The 22234-nt window shown below is 44.4% G+C and overlaps 1 protein-coding gene and 1 long non-coding RNA gene across 3 annotated transcripts in view; one reads left to right on the forward strand and one right to left on the reverse strand.

Moving 5' to 3' along the window:
• LOC126068964 (uncharacterized) overlaps window positions 1-22234 on the reverse strand; it is a 62187-nt gene that overhangs the window by 28912 nt on the left and 11041 nt on the right. The gene's annotated exons all lie outside the window — the stretch shown is intronic.
• The window catches only part of ARSL (arylsulfatase L), a 50033-nt gene that overhangs the window by 19898 nt on the left and 7901 nt on the right, over window positions 1-22234 (forward strand). For both annotated transcript variants that reach the window (XM_049871753.1, XM_049871754.1), the window contains exons 3-8: window positions 8416-8565; window positions 10628-10749; window positions 11837-11959; window positions 15089-15512; window positions 16507-16643; window positions 19249-19383. In XM_049871753.1, the coding sequence (XP_049727710.1) occupies window positions 8416-8565; window positions 10628-10749; window positions 11837-11959; window positions 15089-15512; window positions 16507-16643; window positions 19249-19383 (1091 nt within the window). The remainder of the gene's footprint in view (window positions 1-8415; window positions 8566-10627; window positions 10750-11836; window positions 11960-15088; window positions 15513-16506; window positions 16644-19248; window positions 19384-22234) is intronic.

The raw sequence follows: 22234 nt of genomic DNA on the forward strand, positions 1-22234 counted from the left end.
CCACGGGCGGCGTGGGACGCAGCCGTTAGGAGAAGTCCCCGGGAGGCAGTGACTGATCTTGGAGCAGAAAGAGTAGCATCCGAGCCGGGGAACCGTCCCACAGGGATTTGGACTGCACGCAGGTACGCCATAAACACGGAGAGTTGCTCCACCCCCTGAACTAACCCCGGGAAGGTGACCATCCGGGTCGCGCGGGCGGCGTGGGACGCAGCCGGTAGGAGAAGTCCCCGGGAGGCAGCGACTGGTATTGGAGCGGGGAGAACAGCGTTCCAGCCGGGACACTCGGTTGCGGCACAAGCACGGGGAGCTACTCCACCCATCTGAACTAACCCCGGGAGGGGGCCCACCTGGTTCACGGGGGCGGCACGGCCACGCGGCTGGAGGGACGAGAAGTCCCCGGGAGGCAGCGACTGATTTTGGAGTCGAGAGTGCACCGTCCCAGTAGGGGAGCCTTGACGCTGGGCGTGGGGCTGGAAGCGGAGGATCTGACCGTGACTCCAGCGGGCCAGACCCCCCGGGGGCAATCTCCACACAGACAGCACACATAGGCGACGCGCCTGCGGGAATCTCAGTTATAAGAGTCATTCCAAGCAAGACAAGCAACTCTGGCTATATTCTGAGGTGCTACTCTCATATCTCTCTGTTCCCTCCCCCACCCTCCCCAGGCGGCTTCATTAACATCTGAATAGCCTGAGCCAGAGGGAGAACTCTGATAGGGATCTGACTGCAGTTTTTTTTTAGCGGATTTTCTGGAAAAACTAGTTTCCCAGTGATGGCTCGGAGACAACAATCCATATCAAACCACTTAAAGAAGCAGACCGTGACAGCTTCTCCAACTCCCCAAACAAAAGAATCAAAATCTTTCCCAAATGAAGATACAATTTTGGAATTATCAGATACAGAATATAAAAAACTAATTTACAGAATGCTTAATGATATCACAAATGAAATTAGGATATCTGCAGAAAAAGCCAAGGAACACACTGATAAAACTGTTGAAGAACTCAAAAAGATTATTCAAGAACATACTGGAAAAATTAATAAGTTGCAAGAATCCATAGAGAGACAACATGTAGAAATCCAAAAGATTAACAATAAAATAACAGAATTAGACAACACACTAGGAAGTCAGAGGAGCAGACTCGAGCAATTAGAATGCAGACTGGGACATCTGGAGGACCAGGGAATCAACACCAACATAGCTGAAAAAAAATCAGATAAAAGAATTAAAAAAAATGAAGAAACCCTAAGAATTATGTGGGACTCTATCAAGAAGGATAACCTGCGGGTGATTGGAGTCCCAGAACAGGGAGGGGGGACAGAAAACACAGAGAAAATAGTTGAAGAACTTCTGACAGAAAACTTCCCTGACATCATGAAAGACGAAAGGATATCTATCCAAGATGCTCATCGAACCCCATTTAAGATTGATCCAAAAAGAAAAACACCAAGACATATTATCATCAAACTCACCAAAACCAAAGATAAACAGAAAATTTTAAAAGCAGCCAGGGAGAAAAGAAAGGTTTCCTTCAAGGGAGAATCAATAAGAATATGTTCTGACTACTCAGCAGAAACCATGCAGGCAAGAAGGGAATGGGACGACATATACAGAACACTGAAGGAGAAGAACTGCCAACCAAGGATCATATATCCAGCAAAACTCTCTCTGAAATATGAAGGCGAAATTAAGATATTTACAGACAAACACAAGTTTAGAGAATTTGCAAAAACCAAACCAAAGCTACAAGAAATACTAAAGGATATTGTTTGGTCAGAGAACCAATAATATCAGATATCAGCACAACACAAGGTCACAAAACAGAACGTCCTGATATCAACTCAAATAGGGAAATCACAAAAACAAACAAATTAAGATTAATTAAAAAAAAAATACACATAACAGGGAATCATGGAAGTCAATAGGTAAAAGATCACAATAATCAAAAAGAGGGACTAAATACAGGAGGCATTGAACTGCCATATGGAGAGTGATACAAGGCGATATAGAACAATACAAGTTAGGTTTTTACTTAGAAAAATAGGGGTATATAATGAGGTAACCACAAAAAGGTATAACAACTCTATAACTCAAGACAAAAACCAAGAAAAACGTAACGACTCAACTAACATAAAGTCAAACACTATGAAAGTGAGGATCTCACAATTTACTAAGAAAAACGCCTCAGCACAAAAAAGTATGTGGAAAAATGAAATTGTCAACAACACACATAAAAAGGCATCAAAATGACAGCACTAAAAACTTATTTATCTATAATTACCCTGAATGTAAATGGACTAAATGCACCAATAAAGAGACAGAGAGTCACAGACTGGATAAAGAAACACGATCCATCTATATGCTGCCTACAAGAGACACACCTTAGACTTAGAGACACAAACAAACTAAAACTCAAAGGATGGAAAAAAGTATATCAAGCAAACAATAAGCAAAAAAGAAGAGGAGTAGCAATATTAATTTCTGACAAAATAGACTTTAGACTTAAATCCACCACAAAGGATAAAGAAGGACACTATATAATGATAAAAGGGACAATTGATCAGGAAGACATAACCATATTAAATATTTACGCACCCAATGACAGGGCTGCAAGATATATAAATCAAATTTTAACAGAACTGAAAAGCGAGATAGATACCTCCACAATTATAGTAGGAGACTTCAACACACCACTTTCGGAGAAGGACAGGACATCCAGTAAGAAGCTCAACAGAGACACGGAAGATCTAATTACAACAATCAACCAACTTGACCTCATTGACTTATACAGAACTCTCCACCCAACTGCTGCAAAATATACTTTTTTTTCTAGCGCACATGGAACATTCTCTAGAATAGACCACATATTAGGTCATAAAACAAACCTTTGCAGAGTCCAAAACATCGAAATATTACAAAGCATCTTCTCAGACCACAAGGCAATAAAACTAGAGATCAATAACAGAAGAACGAGGGAAAAGAAATCAAATACTTGGAAAATGAACAATACCCTCCTGAAAAAAGACTGGGTTATAGAAGACATCAAGGAGGGAATAAGGAAATTCATAGAAAGCAACGAGAATGAAAATACTTCCTATCAAAACCTCTGGGACACAGCAAAAGCAGTGCTCAGAGGCCAATTTATATCAATAAATGCACACATACAAAAAGAAGAAAGAGCCAAAATCAGAGAACTGTCCCTACAACTTGAACAAATAGAAAGTGAGCAACAAAAGAATCCATCAGGCACCAGAAGAAAACAAATAATAAAAATTAGAGCTGAACTAAATGAATTAGAGAACAGAAAAACAATTGAAAGAATTAACAAAGCCAAAAGCTGGTTCTTTGAAAAAATTAACAAAATTGATAAACCATTGGCTAGACTGACTAAAGAAATACAGGAAAGGAAACAAATAACCCGAATAAGAAATGAGAAGGACCACATCACAACAGAACCAAATGAAATTAAAAGAATCATTTCAGATTATTATGAAAAATTGTACTCTAACAAATTTGAAAACCTAGAAGAAATGGATGAATTCCTTGAAAAACACTACCTACCTAAACTAACACATTCAGAAGCAGAACAACTAAATAGACCCATAACAAAAAAAGAGATTGAAACGGTAATCAAAAAACTCCCAACAAAAAAAAGTCCTGGCCCGGACGGCTTCACTGCAGAGTTCTACCAAATTTTCAGAGAAGAGTTAACACCACTACTACTAAAGGTATTCCAAAGCATAGAAAATGACGGAATACTACCCAACTCATTCTATGAAGCCACCATCTCCCTGATACCAAAACCAGGTAAAGACATTACAAAAAAAGAAAATTATAGACCTATATCCCTCATGAACATTGATGCAAAAATCCTCAACAAAATTCTAGCCAATAGAATCCAACAACACATCAAAAAAATAATTCACCCTGATCAAGTGGGATTTATACCAGGTATGCAAGGCTGGTTTAATATCAGAAAAACCATTAATGTAATCCATCACATAAATAAAACAAAAGACAAAAACCACATGATCTTATCAATTGATGCAGAAAAGGCATTTGACAAAGTCCAACACCCATTTATGATAAAAACTCTTACCAAAATAGGAATTGAAGGAAAATTCCTCAACATAATAAAGGGCATCTATGCAAAGCCAACAGCCAATATCACTCTAAATGGAGAGAACCTGAAAGCATTTCCCTTGAGAACGGGAACCAGACAAGGATGCCCTTTATCACCGCTCTTATTCAACATCGTGTTGGAAGTCTTAGCCAGGGCAATCAGGCTAGACAAAGAAATAAAAGGTATCCGGATTGGCAAGGAAGAAGTAAAGTTATCACTATTTGCAGATGACATGATTATATACACAGAAAACCCTAAGGAATCCTCCAGAAAACTACTGAAACTAATAGAAGAGTTTGGCAGAGTCTCAGGTTATAAAATAAACATACAAAAATCACTTGGATTCCTCTACATCAACAAAAAGAACACCGAAGAGGAAATAACCAAATCAATACCATTCACGGTAGCCCCCAAGAAGATAAGATACTTAGGAATAAATCTTACCAAGGATGTAAAAGACCTATACAAAGAAAACTACAAAGCTCTACTACAAGAAATTCAAAAGGACATACTTAAGTGGAAAAACATACCTTGCTCATGGATAGGAAGACTTAACATAGTAAAAATGTCTATTCTACCAAAAGCCATCTATACATTTAACGCACTTCCGATCCAAATTCCAATGTCATATTTTAAGGGGATAGAGAAACAAATCACCAATTTCATATGGAAGGGAAAGAAGCCCCGGATAAGCAAAGCACTACTGAAAAAGAAGAAGAAAGTGGGAGGCCTCACCTTACCTGACTTCAGAACCTATTATACAGCCACAGTAGTCAAAACAGCCTGGTATTGGTACAACAACAGACACATAGACCAATGGAACAGAATTGAGAACCCAGACATAGATCCATCCACGTATGAGCAGCTGATATTTGACAAAGGACCAGTGTCAATTAACTGGGGAAAAGACAGCCTTTTTAACAAATGGTGCTGGCATAACTGGATATCCATTTGCAAAAAAATGAAACAGGACCCATACCTCACTCCATGCACAAAAACTAACTCCAAGTGGATCAAAGACCTAAACATAAAGACTAAAACGATAAAGATCATGGAAGAAAAAATTGGGACAACCCTAGGAGCCCTAATACAAGGTATAAACAGAATACAAAACATTACCAAAAATGATGAAGAGAAACCGGATAACTGGGAGCTCCTAAAAATCAAACACCTATGCTCATCTAAAGACTTCACCAAAAGAGTAAAAAGACCACCTACAGATTGGGAAAGAATTTTCAGCTATGACATCTCCGACCAGCGCCTGATCTCTAAAATCTACATGATTCTGTCAAAACTCAACCACAAAAAGACAAACAACCCAATCAAGAAGTGGGCAAAGGATATGAACACACATTTCTCTAAAGAAGATATTCAGGCAGCCAACAGATACATGAGAAAATGCTCTCGATCATTAGCCATTAGAGAAATGCAAATTAAAACTACGATGAGATTCCATCTCACACCAGCAAGGCTGGCATTAATCCAAAAAACACAAAATAATAAATGTTGGAGAGGCTGCGGAGAGATTGGAACTCTCATACACTGCTGGTGGGAATGTAAAATGGTACAACCACTTTGGAAATCTATCTGGCGTTATCTTAAACAGTTAGAAATAGAACTACCATACAACCCAGAAATCCCACTCCTCGGAATATACCCTAGAGATACAAGAGCCTTCATACAAACAGATATATGCACACCCATGTTTATTGCAGCTCTGTTTACAATAGCAAAAAGTTGGAAGCAACCAAGGTGTCCATCAACGGATGAATGGGTAAATAAATTGTGGTATATTCACACAATGGAATACTACGCATCGATAAAGAACAGTGACGAATCTCTGAAACATTTCATAACATGGAGGAACCTGGAAGGCATTATGCTGAGCGAAATGAGTCAGAGGCAAAAGGACAAATATTGTATAAGACCACTATTATAAGATCTTGAGAAATAGTAAACCTGAGAAGAACACATACTTTTGTGGTTACGAGGGGGGGAGGGAGGGAGGGTGGGAGAGGGTTTTTTTATTGATTAATCAGTAGATAAGAACTGCTTTAGGTGAAGGGAAAGACAACACTCAATACATGGAAGGTCAGCTCAATTGAACTGGACCAAAAGCAAAGAAGTTTCCGGGATAAAATGAATGCTTCAAAGCTCAGCGGAGCAAGCGCGGGGGTCTGGGGAACATGGTTTGCGGGGACTTCTAAGTCAATTGGCAAAATAATTCTATTATGAAATCATTCTGCATCCCACTTTGAAATGTGGCGTCTGGGGTCTTAAATGCTAACAAGCAGCCATCTAAGATGCAGCAATTGGTCTCAACCCACCTGGAGCAAAGGAAAATGAAGAACACCAAGCCCACATGACAACTAAGAGCCCAAGAGACAGAAAGGGCCACATGAACCAGAGACCTACATCATCCTGAGACCAGAAGAACTAGTTGGTGCCCGGCCACAATCGATGACTGCCCTGACAGGGAGCTCAGCAGAGGACCCCTGAGGGAGCAGGAGAGCAGTGGGATGCAGACCCCAAATTCTCATAAGAAGACCAAACTTAATGGTCTGACTGAGACTGGAGGAATCCCGGCGGCCATGCTCTCCAGACCTTCTGTTGACACAGGACAGGAACCATCCCTGAAGACAACTCATCAGACATGAAAGGGACTGGTCAGCGGGTGGGAGAGAGACGCTGATGAAGAGTGAGCTAATTATATCAGGTGTACACTTGAGATTGTGTTGGCAACTCTTGTCTGGAGGGGGGATGGGAGGATAGAGAGAGAGGGAAGCCGGCAAAATTGTCAAGAAAGGAGAGACTGAACGGGCTGACTCAAGACGGGGAGAGTAAGTGGGAGTAGGGAGTGAGATGTATGTAAACTTATATGTGACAGACTGATTGGATTTGTAAACGTTCACTTGAAGCTTAATAAAAGTTATTATAAAAAAAAAAAAAAAAAAAAAAAAAAGTGACTTCAGAAGACAGTTTCAGGTTAAGGTTTGAAGAATATCTCAGGAGAATAGTCTCGGGGATTCCTCTAGTCTCAACGGGTCTAATAAGTCTGGATTCTTTGAGAATTTAAAGTTCTCTTCCACATTTTTCTTCCTTTCTATCAATATCCATCTATCATGACCCTGATCCGAACATCTGGTTGTGGTAGCCGGGCACCATCTAGTTCTTCTCGTCTCAGGGTAGAGGAAGTACGAGTCTGTGGAGGCAGTTAGGCCTGTAGAGTGGCTCCTTCTCTGATTCCTGGGTTTCCTTCTTTCTCTTTTGCTTCAGATGAATAGAGACAAATAGCTGTATCCAGGAAACCTGTTTTGCAAATCTGTATTACATTGCTCTGGGTGCTGTGAAGCTACCAAGCTGGTGATCACATGCATGTCTGGGTGGTGCCCAAGAAAACATCTACACAGGCCACCACGACAGTACTGGTGGAGATGGTGGGGAAGCCATCAACCACTGTGGCAATTCCTCTCACGGCATTCCACCACCAGGAGGCTCTGAGCTGGGTTGCCACCTCCATCACCCCCCAAACGTTCATTTCTCATCGGGTATCAGTGAGTTAAAAACGTCAGCCTTTGGTATTTCATACCTGCAAACTTCCTGTGAGCAGCTGAACACGTTAAGCATTTGCACCATTCAGGGACTCCTAAAAACCAGTCGTCTGGTTGACTGACTCATGGCAACCCCATGTGTGTCAGAGTAGAACTGTGCTCTGTAGGGTTTTCAATGGCTGATTTTTTGGAAATAGATCGCCACGCCTTTCTTCTGAGGTACCTCTGGGTGAACTCCAACCTCTAACCTTTTGGTTAGTAGCCAAATATTTGATCGTTTGGGCCACCAAAGGACTTCTAAGTACAGATTACAGAGCTTCCCAAAAATAAATAAAAGATGCTTAAAGTCTAGATAAAACCAACAACATTGTACATATTTTATAAATGAAAAAAATTAAATGCTTAAGAGATACGCTGTAACTATTCTGGAATGTGATAACACCAAAAAAAAAAAAAAAGCCATTGCTGTTGAGTCCATTCCAACTCATGGCGATCCTATAGGATAGAGTAGAACTGCCCCATAGACTTTCTAAGGCTGTAATCTTTACAGAAGCAGACTGCCACATCTTTCTTCTGGTGGGTTGGAGCCGCCAACCTTGGGGTTAGCAGCCGAGCACTTTACCGCTGCACCACAATGACATCAAAGCCACCTGAAATGGTGACACAAATGCCCTGCTTACAGAGGTGATGTGAACGGAACGGAAAGCAGAGTCGAGCCCCTTTGGTGTTTTGTGTTTCAGGAATTGGCTGTTGGTGGCACTCGGCATTTTCCTGGCTTTGAGGCCCTCTGGTTGTAGAGATTTATCTGGTTCCCGGCCCAACATCCTTCTCCTGATGGCAGACGACCTCGGCATTGGAGACGTTGGTTGCTATGGCAACACCACCCTCAGGCAAGACTCACGAGAATGGTTCAGTTTGTGTCCCCACAGAGAGCCCAGAGGACAGAGAAGTCACCGATAATACGTACAACCAAGTTCTAGGTTTATCAGATATCTGCACACATTGTTTCTTGTTGTTGTTGTTGGTTGCCATCAAATCAGCTCAGACACGTGGAGACAGAAGGAAAAGTTGCCTGGTCTAGCACTACATTCACAATTACTGGTATGCTCTAGCACCCCTTTGTGGTCATTATGTCAGTCCATCTGTGATGGACTGAATTGTGTCCCCCCCAAAATTACATGTTGTAAATCCTAACCCCTATACCTGTGGTTATCATCCCATCTGGGAATGGGTTTTCTTCCTGATGTTAATGAGGCCGTACTACTGTAGGGTGTGCGTCTTAACACTTTCATGCCCAGTGGCACATATAAAAAAAATTAAATCTTTTCTTGTTGGCTTGTTTTTTTTTTTAACATTTTATTGTGCTTTAGGTGAAAACTTCCACAGCAAATTAATTTTTCAATCAATGACTCTCACACAAATTATTTCATGATCTTGGTTGCAATCCCTGCAATGTGCCAGCATGCTCCCTATTTCCTCCCTGCGTTAGTTCTCCATTTCCTGTAGTCCAGTTTCCCTGTCCCTCCCTTCCCACCTTCTCATCTTTGGTTTTGGACCATCGGTGCCCTTTTGTTCTCATGTAATTGATTGTTCTAAGGAGCACATTTTTCACGGATGTTATTGTTGACCTTATAGCCCCGTCTATTATTTGGCTGAAAGCTGACCTCCAGGAGTGTCCGCAGTTTCAAGTTACAAGGTTGTCTTAGGGCAACAGCCTTGGAGTTCCCTCCAGTCTCTCAGAAGAGCAAATCTAGTCTTTTTTTTTTTTTAATTTGTATTTTGTTCTTCATTTTTTACCCATTCTATTTTTATCCAGGACCTTCTATTGTGATCCCAGCCAGAGTGCCAACCATGAACTTTTTTTCAGCCTCTGGAGTTTATTGGGAAGCTGTTGTACCACTGATAATGCATGGTACCACAAGGCGGGGGGCTTTATGACTGTTTAAAACTGAAGATAAGGACGCATGCCGCAATTGACTGTTTTTACAGAGTATTGTATGAGGTGTTTGAATCTTTGGTAGGAAAAACAGAAATTTAGGAAAATTTTTATTTGTTACACATAGGTACCAATAGACTCTGGGGTATTATTAGTGGTACTTCCTGTGTACCACTAAATATTTAGGCTTGTGGGAGGGGGCAAGAAAAAAAATCCATATGACCTACCAAAAATTCAGATATGCTCACTGATTCAGCCTGCTTCCGTTAATGACGACACACGGTATCAACAAAAAATTCAAAGCAGAAAATAATTGGGTCACCAAAGGGTTAAGTCCATCTCTTTTGAGGTATGAAAGGGCAGATTGAGCAAGGAAGCAAAGATGGTGGACAATAGGTGCCACACGCCAAGCAATCAGGAAACAGAAGCTGAAGAGACAAGGGCCTTCGCCCAGAGTCGACAGAAAGCCTTCCTTCCCCTGGAGCCAGCGCTCTGAATTCAGACTTCTAGCCTCCTAAACTGTAAGAAAATAAGTTTCTGTTCTCTAAAGCCACCCCCTTGTGGTATTTCTGTTATAGCAGGGCTTAGGTAACTAAGATACCATCTCATCGAGAGTAGCCCTCGTTTTTGCTGACCCTCTGCTTTACCAAACATGATGCTCTTTTCCAGTGATTGGTCTTTCCTGATGACAGGTCCAAAGTAAGTGATTTCGAGTCTCACCATCTGCCCTTGTGAGGAGAATTCTGGTTGTATTTCTTCTAAAGCTGATTTGTCTGTACCTCTGGCAGTCCACGGTGTATCTATGTGGTGGACTGACACAGTACTGCCACACTGCCTTGAGCATACCAGTGATCGCGAAGATGCCGCAGGCCCAGGAAGCGTGTCCTTCTGTCATGCTTCAGGTCCCCATGAGTCGGGGGTGACTCCATAGCACCAACAATGACAACGTATATACCTATGCTTTTGTGGGAAAACCTTTTGACTGGGAATAAAGTTGTAACTCTCTCCCTCCACAGGACCCCAAATATTAACCGCCTTGCAGAGGACGGGGTGACCCTCACCCAGCACATCGCTGCCGCACCCACCTGTACCCCAAGCCGAGCTGCTTTCCTGACGGGCAGGTACCCGCTCCGGTCAGGTTAGTTCTTTCTGACATCTAACCATGGGCTGGACAAGGACATGCTCTTTTTAACTCCCCAAAGACAATTATTTGAGCCCTGGTGACGCAGTGGTTAAGAGCTACAGGGAGCTACAGCTGCTAACCAAAAGGTCGGCAGTTCGAATCAACCAACCGCTCCTTGGCAACCCTATGGGCAGTTCTACTCTGTCCTGTAGGGTCGCTATGAGTCAGAATCAAGTCAACAGCAATGGGTTTGGTTTTTTTGTTTTTTAAGACAATTATCGCAGGGGGGTAGCGGTAGTTCAGTGGCAGAACTTTCGCCTTCTATGCGGGAGACCCAGATTCGATTCCCAGCCAGCGCGTCTCATGCACAACCGCCACCTGTCTGTCAGTAGAGGCTTGTGTTATGCTGTGATGCTGAACAGGTTTCAGGGGCATTTCCAGTCTAAGGCAGACTAGGAAGAAAGGCCTGGCATTTTTCTTCTGCAAAGTCGGCCACTGAAAACCCTACAGAGCGCAGTTCTACTCTGACACACATGGGGTAGCCATGACTTGGAGTCGATTTGATGGCAACTGATTTTGAATTATAGCAAGAGTTTGGTCAAACATCATCTCAGAAGGTTAGATGAGAAGATGGGGGGGTGGCCTGTGAGTTTATGGTGCTGGAATAACTTGGAAAAGGATACAGTTATACTCCTTGAAGAATGTAAACAATGTCACCATGTTATATGTGTAGAATTGTTGAAACAGTGTATCCTTTGCTGCATACATTTCCTCAAACGTTAAAATTAAATTTAGAAAAGTTTTGTCAAATCATAGACATTTTTTAACTATCATTCTTGTTTCATTCAATACTCGTTTTTTTTTTTTTTTTTAACAAGCCCCACATCATAAGACAATAAGGGTCCTTACTAGCTTTTTCGATTAATTGATCATTTCCTTGGCTCATGTAACCCAGGAGGCAAAGCCAAGTAGGACGTAAATTTTCCATTTAATTATGAGTAATGGGGTTTGTCACCAAATATTCCAAATTAAAATGATAATGATAAAAAAAAACAATGAATGTGTCTCAGTATAATGTTTCCCTGAAATTCACTGATGACAGGGATGGTTTCCAGCAGCGGCAACCGAGTTCTTCAGTGGACAGCAGTCTCCGGGGGCCTTCCCGAAAGTGAGACCACCTTTGCCAAAATATTAAAAAATCAAGGCTATGCCACTGGACTGATAGGTATGTACATGTTTAAAGCACGTTACTTTAATATGGGGCAGCCCATTCAACTAAAGGAGCCCCTGGGTAGTACAAGTGCACTCAGCTGCTAACTGAAAGGTTGAAGGTTCGAACCCACTTAGAGGCACCCCAGAAAAAAATTCCTGGCATTCTGCTTCCACAAAAATCAGCCACTGAAAACCGTATGGAGCACAGCTCTACTCTGACACACATGGGGGGCCACGAGCCAGGGTCAACCCAACACACCTCTTTTAGAGTCCCTGAGTGGTTGCAAACAGTTAATGCATTCGGCTGCTAACTGAGAGGTCAGAGGTTCTAGTCCACCCAGAGGTACCTCGGGAGAATGGCCTGGTGATCTACTTGTGAAAAACCCAGTGTTGAAAGCCCTGCGGAGCACAGTCCTGCTCTGACACACACGGGGGTGCTTATTTTCAGAGTCAGCTGGAGGGCAACTAGTTTTTTGTTTGTTTCTTGCTTTATAATATCCAGCTAACCACTTAGAAATGAAGTGCACGGGGATGCAGCATGACTCTCCACTCCATGGAAAGCAACCTGGTCACAAATGACTTTCTTTCCAGGCAGCTTGGTGCAAAGTGAGTGCTCAGGAGATACCGGTTTAATGACAAATCTCATGTTTTATGCAATGTGCTGATGTGCCACAAGTTAAAAAAAAAAAAAGGCAAAACTATATACCCTTTCAGCAAAAATGTCGTAATTCCACCTTAGTCCCGTGGAACCGGGACCCCCAGCTCAGCATGTCCCTGCCTCCACAAATCATGTGCTTATTTTCCTACCTGCTGGCAAGCCCTGGTAGGGACGGAATAGAAGAAATTAAGAACAATAGTTTCCTGACAGGGTACAAAGTTTCCATTATCATTATTATCTGACAATGATAATTCTTAGTAACATTTATTTATAGCAAAGAAAAATAGTAGGCGATACATTGAATATAAAATAGAAAAGACTCATTGCCTTTTTCTTTGTTTTTTTTTTTTAACATGAAATAGTCCATTCTCATGGGAGTGCTGTTGTCCTTAGCTGCCATGGGGTGGGGCCCTGATTCGTGGCGACCCCGTACGCAATGGCACAAAACCTGCCTGTTCCTGCACTGTTCTCGTGATCCGTTGCAGATCAGACTGCTGTGATCCATAGGGTTTTCACTGACTGAATTTCAGAAGTCGATCTCCAGGCCTTTCTTCCTAGTCTGTCTTGGTCCACAAGCTCCTCTGAAACCCATTCAGCATCACGGCAACACGCAAGTCTCCGCTGACAGACGGGTAGTGGGTGCACGTGAGGTGCATTGGCTGGGAATCGAACCCAGGTCTCCCACAGGAGAGGTAAGAATTCTGCCACTGAGCTACCATGGCCCTCAGGTATATATCGGAAATATATTCATATATAGCTTATTTATTTATATGTATATATAAACCCTGGTAGCATATTGGTTAAGAGCTACAGCTGCTAACCTAAAAGGTCAGCCGTTTGAATCCAACGGGTGCTCCTTGGAAACCCTGTGGGACGGTTCTACTTGTCCTGTAGGGTCACTATGAGTCAGAATCGACTCGACGGTGGTGGGTACATATATGTAACTTATATTTATATATATATAACCAAAAACCTGTTGCCATTGAGGCGATTCCGACTCACCACAACCCTATAGGACAGAGTAGGACCGTCCCATAGGGTTTCCAAGGAGCGACTGGTGGATTCAAACTGCCGACCTTTCGGTTAACAACCATAGCTCCTAACCACTGCACCACCAGGGCTCCAGATATTTATTTCAGGCTCCATAAATGTTCTGTTTCTTGATTTGGGTGATGGTTACAAAGAGGTGTTGTTGTTGCTGCCATCGCGTCAGCTCTGACTCATGATGACCCCATACACGACAGAGTCAAATCATGATTTATAGGGTTTTCATTGGCTGATTTTCAGAAGTAGATTGTGAGGCCTTTCTTCCGAGTCTGTCTCAGTCTGGAAGCTCTGCCGAAACCTGTTCAGCTTCAGAGCAACACGCAAGCCTCCGCTGACAGACAGATGGTGGCTGTGCCTGACGTACATGGGCTGGGAACCAAACGTGGGTCTCCGGCCCGGGAGGTGAGAATTCTACCACTGAGCCATCACTACCTCTAGGAAATCACATGGGGTTTTCTGGTGATGGACGCCATCGGAGGGGTGAGAAGACACCCCGTGTCTCTTTATCAGCAGCCTAGTAGTGGAAGAAGGGAAGCTAACCACCTACCTTTAATAGAAGTGAAGGTTGCACTCTGGGAAACCTATCACCACCTCCAGCCTGACCCCTATCAAAGTGGCTTAGCAAAGTGAGGAACAATTCCAACGTGAGCGAGTCTTGTGCCATACCAATGATGTCACGTAGAACTTTCTAGAACAATCTGGCCTCTCCGTGCCCTCCTCATCACCCCACCACAGACCATCATAAGACAGGTGTGGTAGGCCGAGCGATGCCAAAGGTAACAGCTGCTGAGTCGATTCCCACTCCTGGAGGCGCCCCCGCGTGTGTCAGAGTAGAACTGTGCTCCGCAGGGTTTTCCATGGCTGATTTTTCTGAAGCAGATCACCAGGCCTTTCTTCCAAGGCACCTCTGGGTGAATTCAAACCTCCAGCCTTTCAGTTAGCAGCCAACCACATCAACTGTTTTAACCACATGTAGCAGCGTATATATATTATATATACTCTATCTGTGTATCTATTATCATCTATTTATCTACCTACCTACCTTCCAGGTGTCATCGAGTCTATTACAACTCATGGCGACCCCATGTGTGTCAGAGTAAAACTGTGCTCCATAGGGTTTTCAATGGCTGATTTTTCAGGAGATTGCCAGGCCTTTCTTCTGAGGCACCACTTGGTGGACTTGAACCTCCAGCCTTTCACTTAGCAGCCAAACGCAAACCACTGGCACCACCCGGAGACCCCTAGGGTTCTCATGCCCCTGACATGGGGAGGTCAGGCTGCGGTGCAAGTAACCGAGCACACTGCCCACATTCCTGCGTGTCCCCAACACACCCCAGTGCCCCTCAGAGGGCCTATAACGGAGGACACTCATGATTTCTACTTACCAGTGGGTGGTCAACTAGTTTTCTGTCACATGGACATACTTTTGCCTTCCAGGAAAATGGCACCTGGGCCTCAACTGTGAGTCCCCCAGTGACCACTGCCACCACCCCCTCAACCACGGCTTCGACTATTTCTATGGGATGCCTTTCTCCATGATGGGAGACTGTTTGCGGTGGGATCTCTCCGAGAAGCGTGCAGGCCTGGAGCTCAAACTCAACTTCTGCGTCCAGATCCTGGCCTTGGCTGTCCTCACGGTGGCTGCCGGGAAGCTCACGGGCTTGGTATCGGTGCCATGGATGCCGGTTGTCTGGTTGACCATTGTGGCTGTCCTGCTCTGCGTGATCTCCCACTTCGTGGGCACGCTGATTGTTCACGCAGACTGTTTCCTAATGAGAAACCACTCCATCACGGAGCAGCCCATGCTTTTCCAGAGAACCACGTCTCTCATGCTCCAGGAGGCAGTGTCGTTTATCAAAAGGTGAGCGTTGACAGCAAAGACGGCATCAGTCCGGAATTTTGCTTTCTTTTCTTTTCAATAGGCACTGCCGATAGAAAATACTGAGCTGCCGAAAATACAGATTTAGACTGAAATAAGTCAGTCATGAAAACTGTTTGACTTACAACAACAGACATTCACTCTCGGGCAGTTCTAGAGACAGGAAGTCCGCAAACAAGGTGCGGGCAGGGCTGCGCTCCCTCCGGAGGCTCTAGGGGAGGGTCCTTCCTCGTTTCTTCCAGCTTCTGGTGGCCCCGGACGTTCCTGGGCTTGCAGCCCCTTCACTCCAGTCTCTGCTCTGTCTTCACATGGCCATCTTTTCTCTATGTCTCCCTGTCTCTGTGTCTCTTCTCCTCCCCTTACAAGGACGCCCATCCTTTGATTCGGAGCCTCCCTACTCCAGTATGGCAACCCTGGTGGTGCAGCGCTTAAGAGTCTGGCTGTTAACCAAAAGGTTGGCAGTTCAAATCCACCAGGCGCTCCTTGGAAACCCTATGGGGCAGTTCTGCTCTCTATGAGCTGGAATCAACTGGATGGCAACTAACAAGAACAGCTACTCCACTATGATCTCATGTTAACTTAAATTTTCTCTGCAAAAACCCTGACTCCCAACAAGGTCACGGTCACAGGTACTGGGGGTTAGGACTTGAACACATCGTTCTGGAAGGGGACGCCATTCAACCCATCACAAAGGACGTGACTGTTTTGTGTTTGCTGACTCTAGGGTCTCCATCTCTGCTGGTCACAAAGATAACTCTAGTTGCTTTGTGTTTACTCTCATATTCTTTTGCTTGAATTTTTTTTCTAATTTTATATTTTATTTGGTGAAAATGCACACAGCAAAATGTATACCAATTTGCCAGTTTCTACATGTTCAACGAAGTGGTATTTGGTGACATTCTTCAAGGTGTGTGAACACTCTCACCCTTCTTTTCCGAGTTGGCCCCCAACCCCCATTATTTGTGTTTGCTTTCAGAAACAAGCACGGCCCTTTCCTGCTCTTTGTTTCCTTCTTACATGTCCACGTTCCCCTCGTTACCACCGAGAAGTCCCTGGGAAAAAGCGTTCATGGGCTGTACGGGGACAACGTGGAGGAGATGGACTGGATGGTGGGTGAGTGTCTTCTTCACGTGAAAACATGGCTGCTCCTCCCCTAGAAGGGGCAGAGGGCGAATGGCGTCAGTGAGGAGAAGGTGAGATGAATTAAAGCCAAGCACAGCAGAAGCCATGGGAGGGTAACAACCAGACTGGATCTCAAGGGTTTACAATACCATACCATACATCTTCACTCAAGTCCCTGTTGGCATCAACAGTGAACGTGCTCAGCTCCTAACCAAAAGGTTGGTGGTTTAAACGCACCCAGAGGTACCTCGGAAGAAAGGCCTGGCAATCTACTTCCAAAAAAACAGCCACTGAAAATCCCATGGAACACAGTTCTGCTCCAACACACGTAGGGTTGCCAAGAGTTGGGGTCCACGGCAAGTCACAACAACAAGGGCGTATCTTTTATACAATGAGTCAATCCCATTGCTCGTGCGTGGTGTTGTTAGTTTCCGTTCAGTGGATCTGACTCATGGGGACCCCATAGGTGCCGAGTAGAACTGCTCCCCAGGGTTTTCAAGGCTGTGACCTTTCGGAAGCAGATCAACAGGTTTTTCTTCCAAGGTGTCTCTAGGTGGGTTCGAACCGCCAACATTTTAGCTGGTAGTCGAGTGCTTAATTGTTTGCAACACCCAGAGACTCCTGCAGGTAGGCAATCTAAATTTGGAGTCCACGCCTGAGTCTGAAAAATCAGATAAAACGATCAGAAATCAGAAATCAGCTTAAAAGTGTCCAAGAGCTCCCATTGCTGAGAAAAATAGTACCTGAGGGCAAAAACCTTCTACGGCCACCTAGACTTTCTTACGTGCACCTGGTACCTGGAACCACCGATTCGGTACAAACAATGCCCTCAGCTGCTAACTGAAAAACTGACTCTTTGGGTCCCCTTCGAGGTACCCAGGAAGAAAGGCCTGGCACTCGTGAAAAATCAGCTGCTGAAAACTCTATGGAGCACAGATCTGATACCCATGGGGTCACCATGAGTCAGAATCAGCTCAATGCCAACTTCTCTTTTTTACAATGGCCCAACCCCCTACCAGCTCTGGGCTCAAACACTGATAAGAATAAAGAGTCTGACCCCTCAGCACCAGCAGCTCCAGCCCGGAAGTTTGGAGGTTGGGCTAACTCCGGGAGAACTCCCTCGTTCTCAGATCTGTTCCACACTTGCTGACACGTCAGCTTCCTCAAGCTGCCAGATGTATGTAAGAAACAACACGTACTCTCCGGGGACGGCAAAGCGGAAGAGCACTGCAGCTCAGTCTCCACTGTTCTTCAGTACACACTTCTCGTACAAAATTTAAAAACGTTATTAGGTTTGCAAAGAAGCAAGAAAACTGGACTCACGACAAAAATAAATCAGTACATAAATTTCTGGAATCCAACCTTGCTATTTTGTCTCTACAACATTGCAGTGTGTGACGCATCGACTTCCTGTGGTCTTGTAACTCCCATCCGAGTGGTTGGGTGGGACTGTGTGATAGGATAATTGTGGCCCACCAACGGCATTGGTCAGTTTTGCCATCCTGCTGGGCTTGAAATGAGTGACCCCTGAGGTAGAAAAAAGAATCCTGTCACCACCAAGGAAGAACAGCCAAGAGCTGGCACGACGTTTGGACTTGGGATCCCTGTGCCGAGAAGCTCCTGGAAGCAGAAGACAGAGAGACAGAGAGTTGTAACCCTGAAGACGCTGAAAAGAGATGGCAGGAGAAACCCAGCAGCACAGACCTGGCAGCAGGAGACACCGTGATGGGGCCCCCGCCCACAGAGAGAGAAAGCTGAGTGCCTTTACGGAGAGTCCGAGGGCCAGGGAGAGGCGTCTGCCAGCACAGCTAGGAAGAGGCTGTCCTGATGGAAGAACTGTATCCTGAGTGCTCCTGAGCCTGAATTGTAACTCTTATTTCCCTAAGGAACCCCATAATCGTGAGTATGGTCTGTGAGTTCTGTGTGGCCATTGCAATGAACTATCGAGCCCAGCAGAGAAGTAGAAAGGGCCATGGGAGGGACAGTTGTTGTTAGAATTGGTAAAGATGGCAGAGAGAGGAGGCGTGTCTGACCTCCACCTCACAGCAATCAGCCTTGGGCTCTTGATCTTGATTCTCCTTCCCCTTGTGAAGTTAGAGGAGGTCAGACAGTGCCCCATGCTGTTTTTTATAAGCATACGCCCTTTTACCTTGCCTAAAATTTTTTGGAAATAGGATAGGGTACATACAAAGAACGGAGTTCCCGGCGGGGGGGGGGGGAGCAAATGATTAGCATGCTAAGCTAAAGTTTGGAGGTTCAAGGCCATCCAGAGGTACCTCAGAGGAAAGGCCTGGTGATCTGCTTCCAAAAAAACAGCAATTGAAAACCGTGTGGAGCACAGCTGTACCATGACACATAGTCTCCAGGAATCCGGGTCAACTTGACGACAACTGGTTTAACTGGACATATAAATAAATACTTCAGTCTTAGATCAAGGACACTCAAGAGATCAACATCAGAATACTACCCAATCCCTTTATGTTTTAAATCGAAAAGCTCTTCCCCATAGGTTTTTCCAAAAGGCTAAAAGTACAGCTGTGTGGTTTGGTTTAAGAGACTTTGTTTTCTGTGGCTCCAACTTCCCTCCTCTTTGCAGGACAGATTCTGGACACTCTGAACAAGGAAGGTTTGACTGACAATACCCTGGTTTATTTTACATCGGATCATGGTGGATCCTTGGAGTCCCAACTGGGAAACCACCAGTATGGTGGCTGGAATGGAATATATAAAGGTGAGGCTCCAGGATTCCCAGACCCTTATCTCCAAGCATTATCTCCTCCCTAAAATGCCCAACCCTCTATTGGAAAGCAGACTTCGACACCAAAAACCCATCGCTCTCAACTCAATTCCAATTCCTGCAACCCTGGACAAAGAGCAGAACGGCCCCATAGAGTTTCCAAGGCTGTACTCTTTACAGAGGAGCCCTGGTGGTGCAGTGGTTAAGGGCTCAACTGCTAGCCAAAAGGTCGGCAGTTCGAATCCACCAGCTGCTCCTTGGAAACCCTATGGGGCCGTTCTGCTCTGTCGTATAGGGTCACTGTGAGCCAGAACGGACTCAACAGAAATGAGATTAATCTTTACGGAAGCAGATTGCCACATCTTTCTCCCAAGAAGTGGCTGGCGGGTTTGAACCACACTTCTGGTTAGCCAAGTGCTTAACCACTACACCACCAACGCTCCTTCCTTCAGCCCCAAAGGATGGAAATACCGCTGCCTTACACCGTTGCTTTTTTCTTATCCTGTTTACCAAAACACCAATTTCTTTTTAAATTGTTTATCGTGCATTAGGTGAAAATTCTTGTTTTATAGTTTGCACATGTGTTCCGTGGCCTTGGTTTTACTCCCCACAATGCGTCAGCACTCTCCCCATTTCTGCCCTGGGTTCCCGTTTCCTTGTGTTCTGATTTTATTCCCCTTCCTGCCTTCTTATCTTTGCTTTCGGACAATTTTCGCCCTTTTGATCTTGTATAATTGATTTTTCCAAGGAGCACATTCCTCTCAGTGTTACTGTTTATTTTAGGGACCCGTCTATGGTTTGATTGGAGGGTGGTCTCTGGGAATGCCTTCAGTTTTCAGTTCCAGTTCAGATGTGTGTCTTAGGGCCATAGTCTCGGGGGTTCCCCCAGTCTCTGTCAGACCAGTAAGTCTGGTTTTTTTGTGTGAAATTTGATTTTTTGTTCTACATTTTTCCTCCCGCTCTGTCCAGGACCCTCTGCTGTGATCCCAGTCAGAGCGGTCAAAGAAATTCCAATTTGTAAAGCTCAGGTTTGATGTTTTTGTTTGTTTTTTAATTTGATAACTCAATAGTTTTTGGTATATTCACAAATTGGCAACTATCACCACAGTCCATTTTAGAACATTTTCATCATCCAACAACAAATTCCATACCCATGAAATATCACCCCTTATCCCCTCAATCCCCAGGCCCCTGGAACCCCCACCCCCTGCCCTTGGCCATCACTATTCTCCTTTCTGTCTCTACGGATTTGCTCAGTGGTTCAGAGCTGGGCTGCTAACCAAAAGGTCGGCAGTTCAAATCCCCCAGCCGCTCCTGGGAAACCCTGTGGGGCAGTTCTACTCTGTCCTATAGGGTCGCTGTGAGTCATAATCGACTCGATGGCAATGGTTTGGAGTTTTTGGACATTTCATATAAATGGAATCATACGATCTTTGTCTTTTGTGCCTGGCTTCTTTCACTCGGCGTCCTGATGTAGAATGTATCAGGACTTCATTTCTTTTTTCGGCTGAGTGATAAATATTCCATTGTATGGATAGACCACATTTTGTGTAACCATTTGTCCCCTGATGGGCTCAAGTTTGAATCTGTAGTTCAGAAAATGGATTCAAGGAGGGTTATCACTTTTTATTCAAACTAGGATTCCAGTGATGACAGATTAAACCCTTATTTGATGTACCACAAGGTTTCAAATCAAATTAACACAGTGTTGACACTCAGAATGTTTTCATTTTTATTCCGTGAAAGAGTTTGGACTAATTTTGATATATATGTTTATCATGTATCACTTTAGTTTGTGTGTGTGTGTGGAGCCCTGGTGGTGCAGTGATTAAGAGCTCAGACTGCTAACCAAAAGGTTGGCAGTTCGAATCCACCAGCAACTCCTTGGAAACCCTAAGGGGCAGTTCTACTCTGTCCTGTAGGGCCGTTGTGAGTCGGGATCAGCTCAATGGCAATGAGTTTTGGAATATATATATATATACATATACAGACACACACATTGAAACCCTGGCGGCGTAGTGGTTAAGTGCTACGGCTGCTAACCAAGGGGTCAGCAGTTCGAATCCACCAGGTGCTCCTTGGAAACTCTATGGGGCAATTCCACTCTGTCCTATAGGGTCGCTATGAGTCAGAACTGACTTGATGGCAACAGGGAATGGGGATACACATGCGTAATTATATACACATATATACAAATATATGGAGCCCTGGTAGCACAGTGGTTAAGAGCTATGGCTGTTAACCAAAAGGCTGGCAGTTTGAATCCACCAGCCGCTCCTTGGAAACCCTGTGGGGCAGTTCTACTCTCCCCTGTAGGGTTGCTATGAGTTGGAATCAACTTGACTGCTACGGGGTTGGGGGGGATACATATATATATATATATTCCCTGGATGGCACGAATGGAAAGGTCAGCAGCCTGAACCCACCCTATGGAGCACAGTTCTACTCTGTAATATCACGAGGTCACCACGAATCAGAGTAGACTAGGTGACAACTAACAACAACATCAATACTCACTTAAAAGATGAAGGGCAAATCCACCCACTGGCACCACGGAAAGAAGGCCTGGCCATCTGCTCCTATAAAGATTACAGCCAAAGAAAACTGTACCCTGTAACACATGGAACCTCCGCAAGTTGGAGTCAACTCAACGGCGATGGGTTTTGGTTTGATTTCGGTTTTTAGTTTTACACACACACACACACACACAGGTTAACTCAGTGTAGGCATTCCTAAGCCTTCTTCACACCTGGAATCAGACTCCTCTGTGATCTCTGTCATCTCAGCACCATGCATGTTTCCACGTGCGGTGATGGCGATTGTGTGGAAACAGATCATGGTGACA

Source organism: Elephas maximus, chromosome X (genome assembly GCF_024166365.1).
Source record: "Elephas maximus indicus isolate mEleMax1 chromosome X, mEleMax1 primary haplotype, whole genome shotgun sequence".
NCBI classification, from domain to species: Eukaryota; Metazoa; Chordata; class Mammalia; order Proboscidea; family Elephantidae; genus Elephas; species Elephas maximus.